Here is an 18020-nt window from a genome sequence, read left to right as displayed (position 1 = left end):
CCTCTCCCGTTGCGGAGCACAGGCTTCGGACGCGCAGGCTCAGCGGCCACGGCCCACGGGCCCAGCCGCTCCACGGCACGAGGGATCCTCCTGGACCGGGGCACGAACCCACGTTCCCTGCATCGGCAGGCGGACTCTCAACCACTGCGCCACCAGGGAAGCCCTCATGTGGTTTTTTGTTTGTTTGTTTGTTTTTGTTTGGGTTTTTTTTTTTTTCTGTATCAGTCCCTTTTTACTGCTGAGCAGTGTTGATGGACATGTGGGTTCTTTCAAGCTTTTCGACTATTATGAATAAAGCTGCTATGAACATTCACATTCACATACAAGTCTTTATGTTTTCATTGCTCTTGGGCAAATAGCTAGAAGTGGAATTGGGTGAAATATCCAGAGGGTTATAAGGTAGATGTAGATTTAACTTTATAACAAACTACCAAGCTGTCCTCCAAACTGGTGGTACCATTTTAAACTCCCACCAGCAGCAATTCCAGATGCTCCACATTCTCACCAACACTTGATGTCGTCAGTCTCTTACTTTTAGCCTAATGGATGTTAAATGGTACCTCATTATGGATTTCATTTGCATTTACTTGAGGACTAATTATCTTGAGCACCTTTTCATGTGTTTAGTGACCATTTGTATATTTGGGGGGTTCATTTTTAAAACAATTTGTCTTTTTCTTGTTGATTCATAAGAAGTTTTTATATTTCAGGATTTCTTCTTTAGGTATATTTTTAAAAATATTTATTTATTTGGTTGCACCGGGTCTTAGTTGCGGCATGTGGGCTCCTTAGTTGTGGCATACATGTGGGATCTAGTTCCCTGACCAGGGATGGAATCCAGGCCTGATGCATTGGGAGCGAGGAGTCCTATCCACTGTGCCACCAGGGAAGTCCCTAGATATTCTTTATTCCAAGGAATCTTGCTCACCCCAAGGTCATGAAGATCTCTTCTATATTTTCTTCTATAGTCTTTATGGTTCTGAATTTTTTTGTTTAGCTCTATGATCCAGCTTGACTTAATTTTTGTATACGGACTAAGGTAGAGGTTGAGGTTCTTTTTCTTTTTTCTTTCTTTTTTTTTTTTTCATACAGTAACGGGCCCAGCCGCTCCGTGGCATGTGGGATCTTCCCGGACCGGGGCACGAACCCGCGTCCCCTGCATCGGCAGGCAGACCCTCAACCACTGCGCCGCCAGGGAAGCCCATGCTGAAATTTTGATAGACACTTGAGTTGAATCTAGAGGGCAATCTGGGAGACCTCATGAGTTTCTTTTTCCTTCTTTTTTTTTTTTTTTTTAAAATATTTACTTATTTATTTATGTATTTATTTATGGCTGTGTTGGGTCTTTGTTGCTACGCGCGGGCTTTCTCTAGCTGTGGTGTGCGGCGGCTACTCTTCGTTGGGGTGTGTGGGTTTCTCATTGCTGTGGCTTCTCTAGTTGTGGAGCACAGGCTCTAGGCACGCAGGCTTCAGTAGTTGTGGCACGTGGGCTCAGTAGTTGTGGCTTGCAGGCTCTAGAGCGTGGGCTCAGTAGTTATGGCGCACGGGCTTAGTTGCTCCGTGGCATGTGGGATCTTCTCGGACCAGTGCTTGAACCCGTGTCCCACTGCATTGGCAGGCGGATTCTTAACCACTGAGCCACCAGGGAAGTCCCCCTCATGAGTTTCTGATCCATGAACATCTGCAACTCCTTTTATTTTGGTCTTGGTGTTTTGTTTCAGCAGGATTTTCCGTGTACAGGTCTTGCACTTCTTTCATTAGATTTATTCCCAGTGTTTGATGTTGTTTATGCTGTTTAATATGGTGCTATATTTGATTTCATTTTCCAAATATTTGTTGCTAGTTTGTAGAAACACAATTAATTTTTGTACCTTGGCTTTGTGTCTTGCAACCTCGTTTATTTTCTAGGTGTTCTAGGTGTTTGTTTTGTTTTGGTAGATTCTACCCCTCAGGCCCTGCTACTCTGGACTTTCGTGATGCAGAATATAGGCCTTGTATTGAGAAGAAGGAATGGGAGGATTTATACTGGACCGTGTTTAACTTACAGTGTTTGGGCCCCACCCGAAACTCATTAAAACTGAGTCTCCATTGGCATTTTTTAAGTTCCTTGCAAGATTCTAGAAGTGCAGTTGAGAACCTCAGATTTAGAAAGTGTCAGGTGGCAGACGGACCCAAAAGCCACCCTCGCCGGGGCGGGAAGGGGCAGGAGAATGGGGCGGGATGGCGCGCGCACCGCGGGTCCCTGGAGTGTCTGGGCCCAGCCCGCCCACCCCCCTCCTGCCCTGGGAAGGGGCAGACGTGTTCCGGGCTCCCTTCCAGGCCAGGGCTAGGTGGGAGGAGAGCGCCTCCCGCCTCTCCCTCACGATAAACATGCGGCAATAAATGCCGTCACCGCCGGAGCTCACTGTCGCCTCCTATTATTCCGCGGACACACCTGTCTGCACGCCCCCTCGCCCCCGAGATAGCCTGGGAGACCCCAGAGCTATTCCCCGCAGGCTTCTCCGGGATGAACCGACCTCTCCGGTTACAGACAGGGAAACTGAGGCCCAGGGGGGCCGGGGATGTCGCGAGGCCGCCGCCTCCTGGTCCGACCCTTTGCCATCGCCCCTCCCAGGTACACGGAAATTAAAGAGGAGCTGGAGGAGCTGGACCGCATCACAGAGCAGACGCTCTTCGACCTGTACAAGTACAACTCCTCCAACACCCTCGTGGCCCACGCCCGCGGCCGCCGCGACCTGCGGGAGTCCCTGCCGCACCCCCTGCAGCGCCTGCCCGTCCCGGCTCCGCCTCGCGCCGCCAGCAGAGTCCGCCGATCCGGCTCCAGCCTGAGGGACAACAACCCGCAGGTGAACAGGAAGGACTGGAAGATCGGCTTCCAACTGGTAAGGCCCCGCCCCCTAGCCCCGCCCCTCTGGTTCAGCCGGAGCCCGGGACTCCGCTCCGCTCCCTTTTCCTACCCGCCTCTGCCGCCAGTGATACAAGGCGGACCCGGTCCGCTTGCCGGCAAAGTGAATAAGTTAAATCCTTAAATACGGTTTGAAAAATAAAATTAAATGGCATCTCTCTGGGCGCCAGCTTGTGGAGGCTCCTCGCTGGGGGCCTCTGTGGGAGCGTTTATGGGGTGGGAAGTCAGATCCACTGTGGAAGATGCGCTTTCTGAATTCCAATCCGCCCCCAGTGGGACTCAGTTGGGACCCTCCAGCGTGATGGGGCACTGGGGCTCCGCCGGCCTAAGACAGAGAATAGGGAGACAGTAACAAGGAAACTTTAAAAATAAATGGGAGAGAAGCAGAGAGAAGAAAGAGAGGCCCCTTTAGTGAGAGCGGAGCATGGTACCCGGACACCGGGGTTCCACTCCCCGCTCTGCTGCTGGGACGAACCACTTGATTCCTCAGTCTTCCCATCTGTGAAATGGGGAGAAGAATCCTTGCTCCACCTTCCTCGGAGGCTGCGTAAATGACCCCGAGGTGTGTGCAGCTCCCGATCTCCTCCATTAATCCCCTGCTCTCTGGGTCCACTCTTCTCGGGGCTTCTGTTTCTTCCCACTCCTGGCTCCCCCACCCCTGTCTATCGGTCTTCAGGACCCCAGAACTATCCATTCCTTGACCTTGGCCCCGTCCTGCTTACCCTTGCTGCCGGTCCTCTGACTCCCTGGTCTCTGTGTCTAGTGCAACCAGAACAAATCGGACTGCTTCTACCAGACGTACTCATCAGGGGTGGATGCAGTGAGGGAGTGGTACCGCTTCCACTACATCAACATTCTGTCCAGACGGCGGGACCCCTCTCCACCGCTGGAGGAGGACGCGCTGGGCAAATTCATCTTCGCCTGCCGTTTCAACCAGGCCTCCTGCAATGAGGCGTGAGTCTGTCCCTGCGGCCTGGCTTCGGGCTCCCCACGGGGTCTCCTTCCCTGCGCCAGCCTGAGGCCCAGCATGGCCAGCACCCTGGAATGCTGGTTGACTAAACAAATGCCTGCAGGTGGGGAGGAGGGAGAAGCATTGACTTCAGGTCCAAACCTCTGCCCCAGGAATTGTCCTGCAGGATATCTGCTGTTCCCTGCAGGGCTGGGTCTGAGTGAAGCAGCCTCGAATGGATGCCCTGGGAAGGCTGGGGTTGAGGTCCGGCTTTGAGAAACCAAGGGCTGGAAGCATGGTTCTCCATTTTTCTAAGGCCTCTTTCTCACTAGCATCAAACTCCACAGCGCCTGGAAGGTCATCTGGTCCCCTGCCCCGCTTGCTCAGGTGACGCGGTAGTAGTGGTGTAGTGGACACAGCATGGACTGAGTCAGGGACTAACCCTCAGTTCCTGCTCTGGCTCTGTTTCTTCCAGGCCAGGTGACTCTGAGCATTTCACATCACTCTTCGGAGCCTATTTCTTTGTAAAGTGGGGGAAATGAGATTCATTCAATGTTCATTGAAGAAATATTTTTGGCTGGGCTATGTGCCAGTCACTGTTGTAGGCATTTGGGATACATCAAAGAAGAAGAAGAAGAAGAAGAAAAATCCTTGCCCTTTTGGCACTTTTTCTTTCTTTTTCTTCTTCTTTTTTTTCTTTCTTTCTTTTTTTTTTTTTTTTTTTGGCCACACTGTGCGGCATGCTGGATCTTAGTTTCCCTTTTGGCACTTTTTCTTTCTTTTTCTTCTTCTTTTTTTTCTTTCTTTCTTTTTTTTTTTTTTTTTTGGCCACACTGTGCGGCATGCTGGATCTTAGTTCCCTGACCAAGGACTGAACCCACGCCCCCTGCGGTGGAAGTTCAGAATCTTAACCGCTAGACTGCCAGCGAAGTCCCTTGGCACTTTTTCTTAAGTGATGAAGATGATGATAACATCTATCTCCAAGTGCAAGAGATGACGAGTTGAGGGCACTTTACACACTGCAGTGAGTGGTGGGTCTCATTACTCCTGTGAAATGACACTCACACAGATGAAGTGACTTGCCCTGGGCCACCAGGCCAGCCCGAGCCAAGGGCCCTCCCCACTCTACTGCACTGCCCGCCAGGCATTCTTTCAGTCACATCTCCTGTCATAATGTCCTTGCAAAGAGGTCATGGCAGCTGCCAGCTCTCTGAGGGCTGGGAGAGGCTAGGGGTGAAGGGAGGTCCCCTTCTGTAGCCTCTGGCCCCTCCTGCCCCCGCCTTCCTCGCCCTATTCCTCAGTGTTCAGGCACCATCTCCCTGCCTCTGCCTGGCTGAGGAAGGGTGTTGAGGCAGCATCTCCACTCTACAGGGACCCCTGCCCTTTTTTGTCACTAGGGCCAGGTGTCACCTGTTTCTGCCACCACCCCTCACCTGGAGCACACACTCTGCCCAGCGCCCACCTTTGTTCCTGTCTCTTGTTTCTGTGTTTGTTTGAGGACAGAAGCTGCCACTGGGGAAGTGAGACCAGCACCTGAGCCTGGGTCGGCCCACACCTGCCACCGACTTGCTCTGTCACCCTGTCACTTTGCCTGCCCCAGGCTGCTGCCGCCCCATCAATGGAAAGTCCATCGTTCATCTCAGTCTTGACGCTTAGGTCACTTCCTCAGTTCAGAGCCTCATCCTTTCTCACCGGGGTTATTATAACCCTCCTAATTTGTCTCTCTTCCTCTCAATCCTCCCTTTATTCTGCGACCACGGGAAGCTTTAATACTTCAGGGTTCTGCCTGCACTTCACTGTACTTAACTATTCCAGTCAGGCCTGTTTAAAATCCGTCAGTGTCTCTCTGGCCTTCGGAACTGAGTTCAAGCTCTTTATCATGGCTTTCTCAGTCCTCCCCTCCCCCGTATCCAACACCCTTTCCCCTCTCTCTATAATCTTTTCTTTAATAACAGCTTTATTGAGGGACCTCCCTGGTGGTCCAGTGGCTAAGACTCCGCGCGCCCAATGCTTCGGAACTGAGTTCAAGCTCTTTATCATGGCTTTCTCAGTCCTCCCCTCCCCCGTATCCAACACCCTTTCCCCTCTCTCTATAATCTTTTCTTTAATAACAGCTTTATTGAGGGACCTCCCTGGTGGTCCAGTGGCTAAGACTCCACGCACCCAATGCAGGGGGCCCGGGTTCGATCCCTGGTCGGGGAACTAGATCCCACATGCACGCCGCAACTAAAAGATCCTGCAAGCCACAACTAACACCCAGCGCAGCCTAAATTAAAAAATTAAAAAATAAGTATAAAAAATACCCCAGCTTTATTGAGATATAATTCACATACCACAAAATTTATCCTTTTAATGGCTACAACTCATTTGTTTTTAGTATATTCACAGAATTGTGCAACTATTACCACTGTATAATTATAGAATATTTTCCTGACTCCCTGTTCCTTCCCCTCCTCCAAGCCTTGGCAACCACTAATCTACTTTCTGTCTCTATGGATTGCCTGCTGGGGACATTTCATATAAATGGAATCACACAATATGTGGTCTTCTGTGACCGGCTTCTTTCACTTAGCATCGTGTTTTCAAGGTTCATCCATGTTGCAGTGTGTATCTGTAATTCATGCCTTTTTTTTTTTTTTTTTTTTTTTTTTTTGGCCACGTTGAGAGGCATGTGGGATCTTAGTTCACCAACCAGGAATCAAACTGGTGCCCCCTGCAGTGGAAGCACGTAGCCCTAACCACTGGACTGCCAGGGAGTTCCCCCAGTTCCTGCCTTTTTTCCGACTAAAGAGTTTTCCATTGTATGCATAAGCCACATTTTGTTTATCTCTTCTTCAGTGGATGGACCTTTGGGTTGCTTTCACTTTTTGGCTATTATGAATAATGTTGCTATGAGCATTCTTGTACATGTTTTTGTATGGATGTATATTTTCATTTCTCTTAGGTAGATACCTAGGAGTGGAATTACTGGGTTACATAGTAATTCCATATTTAACATTTAGAGGAACTACCAGACTGTTTTCCAAGTAGCTGCGCTGTTTTGCATTCCCACCAGCGGTGTGTGAGGGTTGCAAATTCTCCCCAGCCTCCCCTTGTTATATCTGTCCTTTTGACTTCAGATGTCTTAACGAATCCCTCTACTCTTTTTTAAAATTAATTAATTTAATTTATTTTATTTTTGGCTGTGTTGGGTCTTCGTTGCTACGCGCAGGCTTTCTCTAGTTGTGGCGAGCGGGGACTATTTGTTGCGGTGCACGGGCTTCTCATTACAGTGGCTTCTCTTGTTGTGGCTCACGGGCTCTAGGCTTGCGGGCTTCAGTAGTTGTGGCACTCAGGCTCAGTAGTTGTGGCTCGCGGGCTCTAGAGCGCAGGCTCAGTAGTTGTGGCGCACGGGCTTAGTTGCTCCGCGGCATGTGGGATCTTCCTGGACCAGGGCTCGAACCCGTGTCCCCTGCATTGACAGGTGGATTCTTAACCACTGTGCCACCAGGGAAGTCCCTGAATCCCTCTACTCTTAATAGCAAATTTATATAGTTCTTACTGAGTGCTAAGCACCGTTCTGAGTGTAATTTAATCCTCCCAGTATCCCTGTGAAGTAAGTAGTATGATCATCCCCATTTTACAGATGAGGAAACTGCAGCGCAAAGAGATCAAGTACCTGGGCTGGTCCTCCAGTTAACACTTGTTAGAGCTAGGATTCAAGTACAAGTTGTTTTGTTCTGGAGTCTGTGCTCTTCACCATCACGTTATGCTGCTTCTCATATATATATTCTCATAATGTGCTTACTGTGTTTCTCTTTGTATGTGTTTTTACCAAGTGTGTATGTGATGTGGGCATAAATGGCATTGTGTTATGTATCTCATGTCACTTTTTATTTTATTTTTTTGTTTGTTTGTTTGTTTTTGTTTGTTTGTTTGTTTGTTTTTGCGGTACGCGGGCCTCTCACCGCTGTAGCCCCTCCCGCTGCGGAGCACAGGCTCCGGACGCGCAGGCGCAGCGGCCACGGCTCACGCACCGCTGTAGCCCCTCCCGCTGCGGAGCACAGGCTCCGGACGCGCAGGCCCAGCGGCCACGGCTCACGGGCCCAGCCGCTCCGCTGCACGTGGGATCCTCCCGGACCGGGGCACGAACCCGCGTCCCCTGCATCGGCAGGCGGGCCCCCAACCACTGCGCCACCAGGGAAGCCCCACTTTTTATTTTTTAAACTAAGCTCTGTGAGCTTAAGAACGATCCATGGTGCTCTGTCTACTCTGCTGATTCCACCTGCTGCAAACAGCCCGTGGTGTGCATCTGCCATACTGTCCCTGACCCTCTCGGAGCAGGGCTCACAGGCCTTGCAGGACTCGACGCTTCTTCCTTCCTCCCTCCCTGAGGGAAGCCTTTGTTCTGGAAAAGCTGACTTCCTAGCCCTTCCCAGAATGTGCACCAGTACTTCACACCGCTGCGCCTTTGCTCTTCAAGGCCGATGGAGCATTCCAGATCATCTAGTTCCATCTCCTCGTTTTACAGATAAGGAGAGTAAGCTTAGGGGAAAATGGCTGCTCAAGGCCGTACAGCCAGCGCCCCGCTCCTGATCTCCGTCCAGCCTTCTTCTCTCTCCTACTTCTCTTCCTTCCTCCTCTGCCTCTCTCGGCCCAAAGCCTCGTCCCCCCTCTTCTCCCTGCTCCCCTCACTGGCTCCCAGGGGGCAGGGTGTTAGAACACAGATCCCCTCTGTTCCCAGGTGGGCTCTGGCTGCAGCCCCGCACAGCCTCCCTGTTGGGGGACCTGGGATTTGCCGTCAAATCGTGTTCCTATTGCAACACAAATCTGTGCTTCCTTTCTGTCTCTTCCCAAACCTGTCCCAGCCCAGCTTTGGACCTGCCAGTGGGAGGCATGCTGATGTGAGCGGCCCCGGACCCCCCTTCCCTTCCGTTCATTTGTCAGCTAGTTGTTAACGATCTCCTATATCTCCAGTGTGCCAACAACCACACCATTACCCCCGAGATGATTCGGACATGAATGGCATGTGGCTCCTGGCCTCAAGGAGATTCTAATCCAAATGGGGAACTAAGAGTTAGACATGTGAGAAGCTAGGGATGCTGCAGGAGTTCATAATGCAGCACAGTGACGGGAGGGTCACGAGGCCAGTGAGGTCAGTTGGCCTGGTGGAAGGAGCCTGGCCTAGAAGATAGCTGACCTGGGTTTGTGTCCCATCTCATCCTTGCTGCTTGTGTGACCTTGGGCAGCTACTTGATCTCTCCGAGCCCGCGCTTCCTCTCCTGTGAAGCCGGGATGATGCCCAGTGGAGTTACTGAGGGCTTGTGGGCAAGGCTCCCAGCACTGTGTCGGCACATAGTAGGTGGTCAGGAAACAAAGGGCTCTGAAAGTCTTGCTCTCCCTGACCCCCTGCACTTTCCCCTCTGACCCCTCTCTCTCTCTCCTGCATAGGAATTACTCCCACTTCCACCACCCGATGTACGGGAACTGCTACACCTTCAATGACAAGAACAGCTCCAACCTCTGGATGTCCTCCATGACTGGAGTCAACAACGGTGCGCCATCCCTGACCTCGGCCCGGCCCCTCCCCGACCCTGTGCGCCCACATTTACCCACCTTGAGCCCTCGTCCTAGTGATGCTGGGGGCCTCACCGCAGCGTGCCCATCTGTATCCTGGGAAAATCCTCTTTGTTTTTTCTCCCCCGTGGGCATCACGTGGTGCATGCCAGGTGTGGTAGGAACCCTGTCCCAGTCCTGCCTTCCGCTGCCCCTCACCCCAACCCCGGATCCAGCTCAGGCTTTGCCAAATCCATTCGCAGGTCTTCCTGAACTTGCTGCCCTTGGACGCTTAGAGACTAGGCAGGGTGGGAGGGTGGGGCTCCAGCCCCTGATGCTTCTCCCAGAGCCCCTCACTGTGCCCCCTCCGCACCCCCAGGCCTGTCCCTGACGCTGCGTACAGAGCAAAATGACTTCATCCCGCTTCTATCCACGGTGACCGGGGCCAGGGTGATGGTACACGGGCAGGATGAGCCTGCCTTTATGGATGATGGAGGCTTTAACCTGCGGCCTGGTATGGAGACCTCCATCAGCATGAGTAAGGCAAGGAGGCTGACTGCGAGGCCTGGGAGGAGAGCCTCAGATGAGGGGCGGGGAGGGGGCCTGGGGGGTGACAGCCAGGGGACCCAAAGAGGTCGTGCAGGGTGAGCCTCGAGCGCGTGGAGGTCTTCAGGAGCAGAAATCAGGGGTGAGGGGCCCGGCCGAGTGGGCGTTAGGAAGTAGGGATCTCGGGGGGTTGAACCTCGGGCGAGAGCGCCGAGAAGGGGTGTGGGGCCTGCTTGGGGTTCCAGGCCATGCTCCGGGCCCAGTGTCCTTGGAAGTAGTCCCGGGCGTGTGTTTTGAAATGGTGAGGCAGATAGGAGAGGAGGTGAGGTAGGACATACAGCCTGGGCCTGAGGGAAGACAGAGGCCCGGAAGGGGCCTTGACCACCAGAGGTCTGACCTCTGACCTCTGACTTCTCCGTGTCTCTGCGTTCGCAGGAAGCCGTGAAAAGACTTGGGGGTGACTATGGAGACTGCACCAAGAATGGCAGCGACGTCCCAGTGGAGAACCTTTACGGTACCAAGTACACGCAGCAGGTGAGGCTCAGCCTGTTTCTATGGCGACCGCCTCCCAGGCCTGCAGTGCAAATCGGCCAAAGCCACAGGGTGTGTGTGATGGGTGATGGGGACGGGTGGAGAGAGCGATGGAGGCGCATTGCAGGGACTGGTTTGTGCTCCCCTCCGCTGCCGTTTGGAGCTGCGTCGGGGAGGGCAGGCCTGACCCCCTCCCCCTTCATTCTCCCCTCCTGCAGGTGTGTATCCATTCCTGCTTCCAGGTGAACATGATCAGGGAGTGTGGCTGTGCCTACATCTTCTACCCGCTGCACAGGGGTGTGGAGTTCTGTGACTACAGGAAACATAGTTCCTGGGGTGAGACCGCGGGAGGCCCGGCCCCACACCCCACTTGGGCCCAGGACAGTCCCAGGAGCCCTGCACCCTCAACGCCCTGGCTGTGGCTTCGGGCTCCCACGGTTTCTGGCAGGTTCTCCTGCCGACTCTTGTGTGTTCCGGCCCTTAGATGCTACCCCTCTCCGTTTTCCTCTCACTCTCTGTCTCTCTCCTCTATCTCTGTTCCTCCCTCACAGTTTCTCTCTCTCTCTCTGTTTTGGCTTCTGTGTGTTTATAATGGGATGGTCCCATTTGAAAATAACTCGCAGCAAAAAGGAAGGAAGAGCACATGAAGGAGATCCGCCCCGGGTTCTGCGCTCTGACTGTAGCTTCCCGGCTCACACCCCAGGGCGCCAGCCAGGCCGGTGCTGGGCACTGGCGAGGCAGCACTGGGGGCAGGAAGAAAATACTAGAAGTTACGTGCATCTGCCTCATTCCCTAACATCTTCCATTTTATGTATGTTTTATAATGTACTAATGTGTCAGTTCAGTAGGAGTGGGTATGTCATTTAGAAACCCAGTACATAGATTGGAATGGCTTATGGAGGAACGTTTTACCTACAGGAGGGCACAATGAAAGGAATCTGGAGGGCACTAGATTCTCCTCCTGACCCTGGGCTAGGAGCCGACCAATCCCTTTTCCTTTTCTCTACAGCTGAGTTATTCAGCAGGGAAGCTGTGCTTAGAGAGAAAGAAAATCCCCAAGAGACTAGAAAGTAGAGGGCGGGCGTGCCTGTGCACGGGCCCTTACCTGGCACAGCTGACCCCTCCGAGGGGACATGGCAGGGACACAGCAGACCCCAGAGCTGCGCGCTGCTTCTGTCTTGGCTCTGCTGTGTTCATCTTTCTGACTACTTTCTTTCCTGGCTCTGCTGCACTCAGCTTTCCCCTGCCTGTGCTCTGCAGTCGGCCTTCCGGCCTTCCGGCCTTCTGATCCCTGGCCCTCTGGCCTTAGAGCATCACAGCGCCTTAGAGCTGGAGGGAAGCTCAGAGGGCATCCGGCCTGACGGGCTTCTCTCCCAGACGAACAAGCTGAGGTTCCCGAGCGAAGACGCGATGTCCCAGGACACGCAGAGCGGGGACTCTGCCCACTGCTCCCCCGACCCCCAAACAGTGATTGCTAAGTGGTTGTGAATTTTGAAAAAGATCTGCGAGAGAAAAATAACATTGCTGTTTGCTGAGAAGCTGTGAGGATGAGGGAGAGGAACTCGGCTGAAAACACAGTCTGTTGAGTTTCCTGAGGATGGCTTACTCCCGGAGAAAAGGGCCTAGCTGCTTCCCACTCTTCCTAATTAAAGATGAATTATGTAATTAATGATATAAACCCTGGTCGACAGAGAGATTCGGGTCAGAAATGAAGAAGGACTTCTGGACCGGTGACTAAAAGTAGCAAGAATGACAAAATAACCTTACTTAGAACTTGGGAAATAGGGGTGAAGGGCCAATTCATGGTCCCATTATTTTTTTTCTTGGTAACAGCTTTATTGAGGTAATTCACTTCCCGGATAACTTACCCAGTGAAAGTGTACAGTGGAACTTTAGTATACTTTCCGTTTTTAGCACAGTCATAGAGCTGTGTATCAATCGTCACAATCAATTTAGAACCTTTTCATCACTCCAAAAAGAAACTATGTACCCATTAGCCCTCTCCATCTCCCCTTTCCCTGCGGCCACAGGCTCTCTTCCTGCCGCTACCATCCCACGCCCCTCATAACCACTAACCTACTTTCTATCTACCATAAGATTTGCCTGTGTTGGACATTTCTTATATCACAATATGTGATCCTTTGCGATTGGCTTCTTTTCATTAGCATAATGTTTTCAAGGTTCATCCACTTTGTAGCATATATCGGTACTTCATTCCTTTTTATGGCTGAATAATATTCATCGTATGGATGGACCACATCTTGTTTATCCGTTCATCAGTTGATGGACCTTTGGGTTGTTTCCGTTTTTTGGCTATTGTGAATAATGCTGCTGTGAACATTTGTGTACAAGTTTTGTGTTGAGTTTTCAATTCTCTTGGGTGTGGAATTGCTGGTACATAGAGAAGTTCTATGTTTAACCTTTTGAGGAAGCGCCAGACTGTTTTCCACGACGGTGGTACCATTTTACATTCCCAGCAGTGGTGAGTTCCAGTTTCTCCACATCCTCACCAACGCTCGTTATTGTCTTTTTCCATTATAGCCATCCTAGGAGGTGTGAAGGGGTATCTCGCTGTGTCTCATTATTCTTACACGAAAATTGTTCCCATTTCCTTCTTTGCCTCTTCAATGTCTGTCCATATCCTGTGCATCTTTACAGAGGTGTACCCTGGTTGTTTTTATTTTTCACTGGACTTAGCTTAATTTCTTAAACATTTTCTGGCGCTGCCGCTCAGGAGGCATCACTGTAACGCTACGTAATTGCCTTGTGAAGTGGGCGCCGGGGACCTTGGGAGACCTCTTGGGTGTGGGGTGGAGAAGGTTGAGGGGGTCTAGGGAAATGAGCACCTCTCTGTACCCACAGGCTACTGCTACTATAAGCTCCAGGACGCCTTCTCCTCAGACCGCCTGGGCTGTTTCACCAAGTGCCGGAAGCCATGCAGGTAAGCGCCCCCCCCACCCCCGGAGCGCAGGTTGGGCAGCTGGCTGCTTGGCTGGCTAGGATACAGGGTCCTCAGCCCAGCTTTGAGTGGGAGAGCCCCACCCCCCATCACTGAGCGCCTTCTCCGTCCCCAGTGTGACCACCTACAAGCTCTCTGCCGGTTACTCACGATGGCCCTCGGTGACATCCCAGGTAAAGCGTGTGTGTGTGTGTGTGTGTGTGTGTGTGTGTGTGTGTGTGTGTGTGTAACATTGTGGTCTTCTGGGCATATGTTTATGGGTGTGTATGACCCCACCCCATTCCTGTAAGCCTGAAGACTCTGGGGTGACCCCATTGACAGCCCAATCCTTTCCCAGGACTGGGTCTTCCAGATGCTGTCCCGACAGAACAATTACACCATCAAGAACAAGAGGTCAGTCCTACCCTGGTTCCGGCCCTGGGAAAGGAATTTTTGGAGGGAAGACAGACCTGGGAAGAGAGGGATCATTGATACGGTTGATTGGAGGAGGGGGTTTTCGAGCGGCAGAGAAGTTAACCCTCTGCCGTTTCTTCCCACCCTCTCCCCAACTCCAAAGAGATGGGGTTGCCAAACTCAACATCTTCTTCAAGGAGCTGAACTACAAAACCAACTCTGAGTCTCCCTCTGTCACGGTGCGTCCTGCCTCACTGAGGCTGGGATTCTCTCGGGGCTCTTAGCGGGGTGGCTGTCCGTAGACACAGGGATGGCCTCTGTGGGCCAGCGGGTTTGGGCCTCGAAGGTGGAAAGGGGACAGGGCACGGGTGAGGATTAGAAGGTTGGAAAAGGATGCTCGCTGGGGGTGAAGTCTCTGGGGCAGGGGGTGCCGGATGATGGGGAGAAGGCCCCCGAGACAGGTGTGGGTTTCAGCCGTCCCCGTCGTGGCCTGGTTCTCAGCTTTCCCTGGAAGAAACCGACCAGTGGCCATGTGCTCCCGGGGGAGGGGAGCAGAGGCCAGGGGCCCAGGGACCGGGAGAGGCTGAGCGGGCTGGCCGAGGGCCTACGGGCAGGAGGGCAGGGCCCCTGCTGAGTGGTCAGTGTGCCTCTCCCCCTTACAGATGGTCACCCTCCTGTCCAACCTGGGTAGCCAGTGGAGCCTGTGGTTCGGCTCCTCCGTGCTGTCGGTGGTGGAGATGGCCGAGCTCATCTTTGACCTCCTGGCCATCACGTTCCTCATGCTGCTCCGGAGGGTCCAAAGTCGGTACTGGTCTCCAGGCCGAGGGGGCAGGGGTGCCCAGGAGGTGGCCTCCACTCCAACCTCCGCCCTCCCCTCCCGTTTCTGCCCCCACCCCGCGTCCCCGTCCTCATTCCCGCCGGGCCCTGCCGCCTCCCTGGCCTTGTCAGCCCCTCCACCTGCCTATGCCACCCTGGGCCCCCGCCGGGCTCCATCAGGCTCCACGGAGGCCAGCTCCTCTGCACACACTCTGCGGGAGCCCTGAGAGGGAAGGACGGTGTCCCCTCCCCAAGGCAGGCACTCCCCTCGGTGGGAGGGGACCAGCCTTGGCAGGATTAGAGGATGTTTGGGGCTGCCTCTCAGAGCTGCCCGGCTGCCTGTGCTGTGGGGCAGGGAAGCAGGCTGGACAGGGGGCTGAGGAAATTGTCTGGAGAACCGCGGCCAGCATGGCCTCGGTTCCTGCCCTGTACCCGCTGGTCCTGCCTCAAGAACACTCCGGTTTCCCCACCCGAGTGCAGACAAGTCCTCTTTTCCCTTGGATCAGCCAAGCCAAACTTGGATCTTTGACAAAGAACTTTCCTAGGAAACAACTGACAACCAGAACAAAACACAAACGAGGGCACACAAAGGCATGCACCGTTTCCTCCTCAAAGATGACTGGATTCAGCACCAGAATGTCCCTCCACGCTGCTTTCCAGGGACGCAGACATTTGCTCCTCTTCTTGAACTTGGGTGGGGAACCCCACCCAAAAGCCCCCTTGGTTAGTTGCCAGGCAGCTCCCTTTCCCTGACTCCCAGGGTCGGGGCTGGAACAGCCCCGTGTAGTAAAGACTTGGCCCTTCCCAGTCGGAGTCCCAGGACTCTTCCAGCCTCACGCCCCCACGGAGCCACACCCCGGCGCCTCTGCCCTGCATCCCTGTCCTTTGGTACTCTGTGTATTTGCTCAAGCTAGTTCCTTAGCCTGGAAGCTTCTCCCACCATCTGCTGGAGAACTCCTATGCATCCTTTAGGCTCCTGCTCAGATACCGTTACTTCCGTGCGGGCTTCTGGCCCATCTTGTCTTGCCCAGACGTGACCACTTCCCTATCCTGTGGACTCCCAGAGCACGCCATAACGTCCACGGAAGTGCAGATGCTGCATTTTACTTTCCTGTTCATTTGTGTCTGCGTCCCCAGCTAGACTGAGCTCGTTGTGGTCAGGATTGAGTCTCGTTCATTTATGGACCCTCAGGGTCTAGCCCAGTCTCCTGCTTGGAGCAAGTAGGCAGGTACTTAACAAATGCTGTTGCATAAAGAATGTCTGGAGAGCTGGATGGGGGCACCGTGAAGGGGTCAGGGAGTGGATGCGAGTCCTGCGTCACTGTCCAAGCACCTGGGAGGTCCCGGCTTGGGGGGAGAGACAGTCTCCCATACCCCTGGCTGCGCTACGGAAATGACCATTCTTCAGGGGCCTTAGGAGAGACAAACTGTCTTGTTAGTTCCTCCATGGGCATTGCTGAGCATCTGCTCTGTGCCCATCACCATGTTCAGGTGGGAGGTGAAGACAGGCGCCCTTCCGTCAGGAGACCTGCTGTGCAGTGCTTGGGACGATGCGCCCCTGTCCACAGCCTGAACCTCCTTTCCTTCCCAACCTTGGTTACCGCCGTCTGTAACCCTCCTCTCCGTTCGCTGAGTACCACTCACCACCCAGCTGCCACATCCTCGTCCTCATCGGCCTCGTCCGCAGCACCCTCACCTGCTGCCTCCCCAGCAGCTGCCCGGTAGTGGTGGAGGAGCATGAAAACCACGCCAGGGTCCTAGGAACCTCAAAGACTGTGTAGTCTCACTCTCACATCATCACAGGGAGGGCCGCACTGGGAACCTTCCCAGCTTTTAACAAAGGAGAAATTGAGGGATGTTTGAACGGAACCCTGGTTTCCAGACCCCCAGTTCCTTCCCCCATTCCAGCATCAGACCTGGAACTCAGAAGTCACCCTTCCTCATCCTCTTCCCCTGCCGCCTTGGTCTTACTCCCCTCAATTGTAATCTCCCTGTCCCGAGGAGCCACGTGAATCTTGGGAAAGGGGAGTGGTGGCGGAGGGAACGGGAAGGTAGGCAAGGTGGTGATGAGGAAGTGATGTGATGACTCCTGACTTCCCTTTCCTAGACTCAAGACGATGAGGGGAACATGCTGGTGTCACAACGGTTTCCTCTCAGAGCCCTCGGGTTCAGCCTGCTCTTGTGTTCTCTGGCCACAGCCTGCCGTCAGTCCTGCCCCCAGCCCTCCGTGGCTCCATCTCCCCTGGCTGCGTGGGCTGGACCTGCCGGGCGAAGCTGGAGCCGTTGTGGATGGCAGCAGTCAGCCGCACTGCCCCTCCTTCCCCTTCTCCTTCCCCTTCTCCCCCAGCCTGCGCTGGAGTTTCTCCTGCCCAAAGCACGTCCACCTCGAGCTGTTTCCTTCTCTCCTCCATCCCTCATCTTTGTATTACTCCCGGACACTAGGGTTGGTTGGTTGTTTTTTTCAGCTTTAAAAATAGTTTGTTTCCTTCTTCACCAACACACAAAGACATGCACCTTCTGACCATTATTCAAGGCATCACAAATGCCATAAAAACTTATATTAATGTATTTGTCTTACGTGATTCAAGAGAAAGTGGATTTTAAAAGCAAACGGGTGCCGGTTCCGGGGGCCGGAGGGGACTAGGGCAGGTACCAGTAATACAGGGCATGCGTTTTTCTAGCGTGTTTATTGAAATGGGCAGTAATCTGTACACTTGCATCATGTGAGCAGTTGTCCAAAATTAGCACATCCAGGAGAGGTGCCCCTGGTTTCTCTGTCCCAGGTTGATCAGACTGGTAGAGAAGAGAGTTCCAGTTGCCTCACTTTCCTTACTGAGCTCATCAGGTGAAGTGACTTGCCCAAGTTCATGATTCTTACAGAACCAGCTTGGAAGCCAGGTCTTCCGTGACTCAGTCTGTTTTCCTGTGACACATGGGGCTGGGATGTCAGGGGCTGGAACCCACGTCACCCCGACTGGGAGTTCAGTGCCCTTTTGGTGACTCTGTGGGGTCCGTGTGTGTGAGTGTGTGTGACACGCGATGGAGAGATGGGGCTCTGTTACCTAAAGCTCTTTATACTCTTTATCCTTTGCTTCATGAGCCCTAACAGCCAATCCTAGTTCGCCCGTGTCCAATTTCTCCATCTCTCCCATTGTCTCCCTCGCCATGATTCCTCTTCCCCTGGAGGGATAATGTTTATACTCTCACCTCCTCCAAGAGACTGGTTAGCTGTTCATATCCCTAGATCCATGCACCTCTCACCATCTTTTTTTAAACAGAATTTTATTGAACAGTTGAATACCACGTGTCTCAAGACTTTAAACCTGCTGAGTAAATAGGCATTCATCCTAAACAATGAAAGAAATTCACCTTTTGTGCCGGGCTAT

The 18020-nt window shown here is 53.1% G+C and overlaps 1 protein-coding gene across 10 annotated transcripts in view; it reads left to right on the top strand.

The window, feature by feature from the left end:
* SCNN1A (sodium channel epithelial 1 subunit alpha) overlaps nucleotides 1–17202 on the top strand; it is a 24325-nt gene extending 7123 nt beyond the window's left edge. For 2 of the 10 annotated variants that reach the window (XM_028490943.2, XM_028490945.2), the window contains exons 3-15: nucleotides 2615–2882; nucleotides 3669–3859; nucleotides 9285–9388; nucleotides 9769–9932; nucleotides 10371–10469; nucleotides 10685–10802; nucleotides 13329–13407; nucleotides 13541–13598; nucleotides 13763–13818; nucleotides 13982–14057; nucleotides 14481–14623; nucleotides 15180–15357; nucleotides 16742–17202. In XM_028490943.2, the coding sequence (XP_028346744.1) occupies nucleotides 2615–2882; nucleotides 3669–3859; nucleotides 9285–9388; nucleotides 9769–9932; nucleotides 10371–10469; nucleotides 10685–10802; nucleotides 13329–13407; nucleotides 13541–13598; nucleotides 13763–13818; nucleotides 13982–14057; nucleotides 14481–14623; nucleotides 15180–15357; nucleotides 16742–17155 (1948 nt within the window). In that variant the 3' untranslated portion in view covers nucleotides 17156–17202. Of the gene's footprint in view, nucleotides 1–2614; nucleotides 2883–3668; nucleotides 3860–9284; nucleotides 9389–9768; nucleotides 9933–10370; nucleotides 10470–10684; nucleotides 10803–13328; nucleotides 13408–13540; nucleotides 13599–13762; nucleotides 13819–13981; nucleotides 14058–14480; nucleotides 15358–16741 lie in introns of those variants that run through there. The other 8 variants (XM_028490948.2, XM_055085451.1, XM_028490944.2 and 5 more) reach the window with 7 other exon arrangements.
* Nucleotides 17203–18020: the final 818 nt, after the last annotated feature.

This window comes from Physeter macrocephalus, chromosome 6 (genome assembly GCF_002837175.3).
Source record: "Physeter macrocephalus isolate SW-GA chromosome 6, ASM283717v5, whole genome shotgun sequence".
Classification (NCBI taxonomy): Eukaryota; Metazoa; Chordata; class Mammalia; order Artiodactyla; family Physeteridae; genus Physeter; species Physeter macrocephalus.
This window is presented reverse-complemented; position numbering and strand designations above follow the sequence as displayed.